The sequence below is a fragment of the Rhea americana genome, unplaced genomic scaffold, assembly GCF_003343005.1.
Source record: "Rhea americana isolate MKP2758 unplaced genomic scaffold, rheAme1 scaffold_189, whole genome shotgun sequence".
Classification (NCBI taxonomy): Eukaryota; Metazoa; Chordata; class Aves; order Rheiformes; family Rheidae; genus Rhea; species Rhea americana.
Genome location: NW_028186027.1, coordinates 1710625 through 1713960, shown reverse-complemented (window position 1 = coordinate 1713960; position 3336 = coordinate 1710625). Strand labels below are relative to the sequence as shown.

Sequence of the window (3336 nt, the reverse complement as noted above, 5' to 3'; positions counted from 1 at the left end):
CACCTCCGGGATTTTGCCGTGACGCTCCCGTTTCCGCCACTTGGCCCGTCGGTTCTGGAACCAGACCTGGAGGGAAGGGACGAGGCCGYGGTGAGCAGGGGGTGGGAATCACAGCCGCCAACCCAGCTCCAGACAGGTCTCCCCAGCATGAAAAGAGCACCCAATGCACCCCACTGCCGCTGGTTGCCCCGGCGCCGCCCGCTCCTCCGTCGGGATTGCACCTTCTCCGTGCTGGTGGATGGAGAAAGCTCCCCGTGGGAGCAGCCCTGCTCGGCCTCCACCGTGGCTGGCCTTTTGCATTAGCAAAGGAGCAGGAATTACTCCAGTCTGCTGGAAAACATCCAGTCCTGCTTATTCTTTCCTCGTACTCCGGCGCCTTGACGGCCAAAGGGTTTGACGCAGGACGAGGCTCTTTCTCCAGGCTCTGCTTGGTGTTGCAGACCCACCGGCACGTCCCCTCCAGCTGCCATCCCTCCAGGGGGGCGACGGGCCCGGAGAGGAGGCTGCAGCACCAGGATGCCGGCCACGAGCATCCCGGGTTTGCAGGGAATCTCCTCTGCGGCCGCTGTGCGGCGCGGCGACGGCCGGCACCGCGGGGCTTTGCCGGCCAGACGCGCGCTTCCCGCGCGCCGGCGCTCGCTTCGTTAGGCGCCCGCCTTCGCTTTCCCTCCCCGCCGGGCGCCCCCTCCGAGCCGGCTCCACCGCTGTTTCCAACTGCGAGCCTCAAACCGCATGGAAAAGCCTCTGGGAGGCAGAGCCGGCGCGGGAGGGCTCGGGCTGCCCCGCAGCGCAAAGCCCCCGGCCCGGGCTGCGTCTCCCCGGGTGCAGGGCTGCAGACGGGGTGCTGGGAGGGCGCTGGGCTCCGGCTCCTCCAGCTTACGGCCCCAGCCGCGTTTCCGAGCGCTCGGCTCGGGGTTGGCGGTGAGCAAAGGAGGAACCGGAGGGAGGTGGCGGAGGCAACTGGTGCTCCGGGGAAAGCCACCGCTGGGGCTGGGATTTCCCCGCTAGAGCTTAGGGGCTTTGCAAAATCCTCCCTCGAGCAAGTTTTTAACTCAGCGTCATGTCCCCAGTGCTTGGGCCCTCCTAGGAGGGAGGGGAGAGCACCCCCGGCTCGCTGCCGCTCTGCCAGCGCGGCCAGAGGCCGATCCACGGGCCGGGGAACCTCGGGAGCGCAGCCCGTACCTGCACCCTGGCTTCCGTGAGGTCTGTCCGAAGGGCCAGCTGCTCCCGCGCGTAAACGTCCGGGTAATGCGTCTTCTGGAAGACTTTTTCCAGTTCCTCCAGCTGGAACGTGCTGAAGGTCGTCCTGTTCCTCCGCTTCTTGGTCTTGCTCTTCCCCAGCGCCAGGGACTCGGCGAGCCCGGGGGTCCCGGGGCCCCCCAAGGGTGCTGCCAGCGAGCAGCCGAGCTCCGCCGCGGCTCTCACGGGGCCGCGGCAGGCTGCGGGCACGGGCTGGTACCCGGGTTTGCAGCCCTTCTCGCTCCCTGCGKGGGCAAGATGCACAGGACGGGGCGGCGTTAAGGAAAGCGAAGAGCCCGCTGCGCCCACCGCCCCGGCCGGCGGTCGCAAACTGGCTGCTGCAAAGCACGTGGGCGGCAGGGAGGAGGGGGGCGAAGGCTGCGTTCCCGAGCTGTTCCCTGTGCTAGCGTCGGGCTCGGGCATGTTTTCGGTTATCCCGTGAAGGCAGAGTGGGATATGGTGTGTGTGGGGGGAGTCTGATCCCGGGAGGAAGCAGCTTCCCTCCGGGCGTGCGGCGGGTGGTGGGCAAAACCCTTCCTCCATGGGGGAGCTGGGGCTGCCCCCGCGCCGCCGGTGCCTTTCCAAGCCGCCCCGGGGCCGAAAGCGTGGCAGAAGCGGAGGGCGCTCGGCGGCGCGCGGGGCCCCTCGGTCAGCGCAGCTGGAGGCAGMGCTGCCATCGGCACCAGCGCCGGAGCATCTTCCAGAGGGAGCTTCTCCCGGCTCCGCTCATCTTTCCTCCTGCTTCCCTTCCAGCACGGACTGGTGCCTCCACTCCACCAGTAACCCCGAGCTGTCCCGGGCTTGAACCGCATCCAGCCCCCTCCGTGGGGCACAGGAATGGCAGGATTCAACCCATCCCAACGCGCCTGGCTGCCTCTGCCYGCCCTGGGCCAGTGTTTCCTTACAGCTATAACTCAGGAAACCACTTGGAAAGGGTGGTAGGAAAAAAAAATATGTATCTCTGCTCTGCAGGAGATCCCGCTCCGTTTGCACAGCCCCTCGRGGGAGAGCCTCCTTTCCCCACCCTCCTGCAAGGCCTTCCGCAAGGGAGCCAGAGCAATAAATTTGGGTTATTCTTCCCCCCACCGCTACTTCTCCGGAGTGTCTCCTGAAACGGGTTCAAGGACATAAATCTCTGCCGTGCGCTTTAAGAGCGGCCGCGCTTGCCTTTGTCACCAGCACCTCCGGGAGGGCTTTGCCCTCCCTGCGCGGGAGCGGCGCGGCGGTCGCGGGGAGCCCAGCAAAGCCAGGCGGCCTCGGACCGGGGTCCGGGCGCAGTCGGCTCCCTGGAGGAGCCGAACAGAGCATCCGGGCTTGCCCCAGCGAAGGGGGGGGGAATGAGGCAGGGACCCAGCACGCGGGGTGGGAGAGCTCGGGGCGCAGCCTGGGAGGGGGACGGGAACTTCATGCAAGAGGCAAACAAGCTGAAAATCCTGTTTTTCTACCCTGTTTTCACCCCTGTGGGGCACCAGCTCTGCCATAGGGCTCGTGGCAGGTGGAGACCCCCCAGCCTTCACCTCCKCAGAGGCACCAGGGGCCCGGCCCTGCCGAGCGGCAGGATCAGGCCACCGCCGGGCCCCGGGGACCCTGCAGCGCTTCGAGGCCGTTTCTCGGGGCTTTCTCTCCCGGCGAGGGAGGAAATCGCCTCCTTCGGGACGGTTCCTCTTCCCTGGCCTGTTACCGCCACGTCCCAGCCCCAGGCACCCGCTCGGCGCTCTGCACCCCGTGGCAGSGATCAGCCCTCAAAGCCGCCTTTTTCCAGACTTTCCTCTTTCATTTTCAGTTGCTTCCTAATTAAGGCAATTTGGGGTTACTACGTGCAGCTGAGAGCCAAGGTGCAGCTGCTTTGAATTAATGGGAAAATGTTATCTCCGGGYGAGTTTGAGGGGCGATTGCTCCCTTTGCTGCTGGTACCAACCAATTTCTGTGTCCTGGTGGTGGGTAATGGCAGAGAGGCTGTGGCTGCTTTGCCATTTCCTCCCCGTTTTGTCTTCTGAAAGGCTTCGCTGGACCAGCCCCGGGTTACAGCCAGGCCAGAGGGATTTTAACGATAAAAACAACTAAGCTGATCCAGAGCAAAGCCCCAAAGCAAGCAAA

General features: G+C 65.5%; 1 protein-coding gene across 1 annotated transcript in view; it reads right to left on the bottom strand.

Moving 5' to 3' along the window:
* Window positions 1-3336, bottom strand: part of ALX3 (ALX homeobox 3) — a 6749-nt gene that overhangs the window by 1390 nt on the left and 2023 nt on the right. Inside the window, exons 2-3 of the mRNA XM_085302303.1 lie at window positions 1183-1484; window positions 4-66 (exon numbers count right to left, since the gene is read on the bottom strand). Of these exons, the coding sequence (XP_085158429.1) occupies window positions 4-66; window positions 1183-1484 (365 nt within the window). The remainder of the gene's footprint in view (window positions 1-3; window positions 67-1182; window positions 1485-3336) is intronic.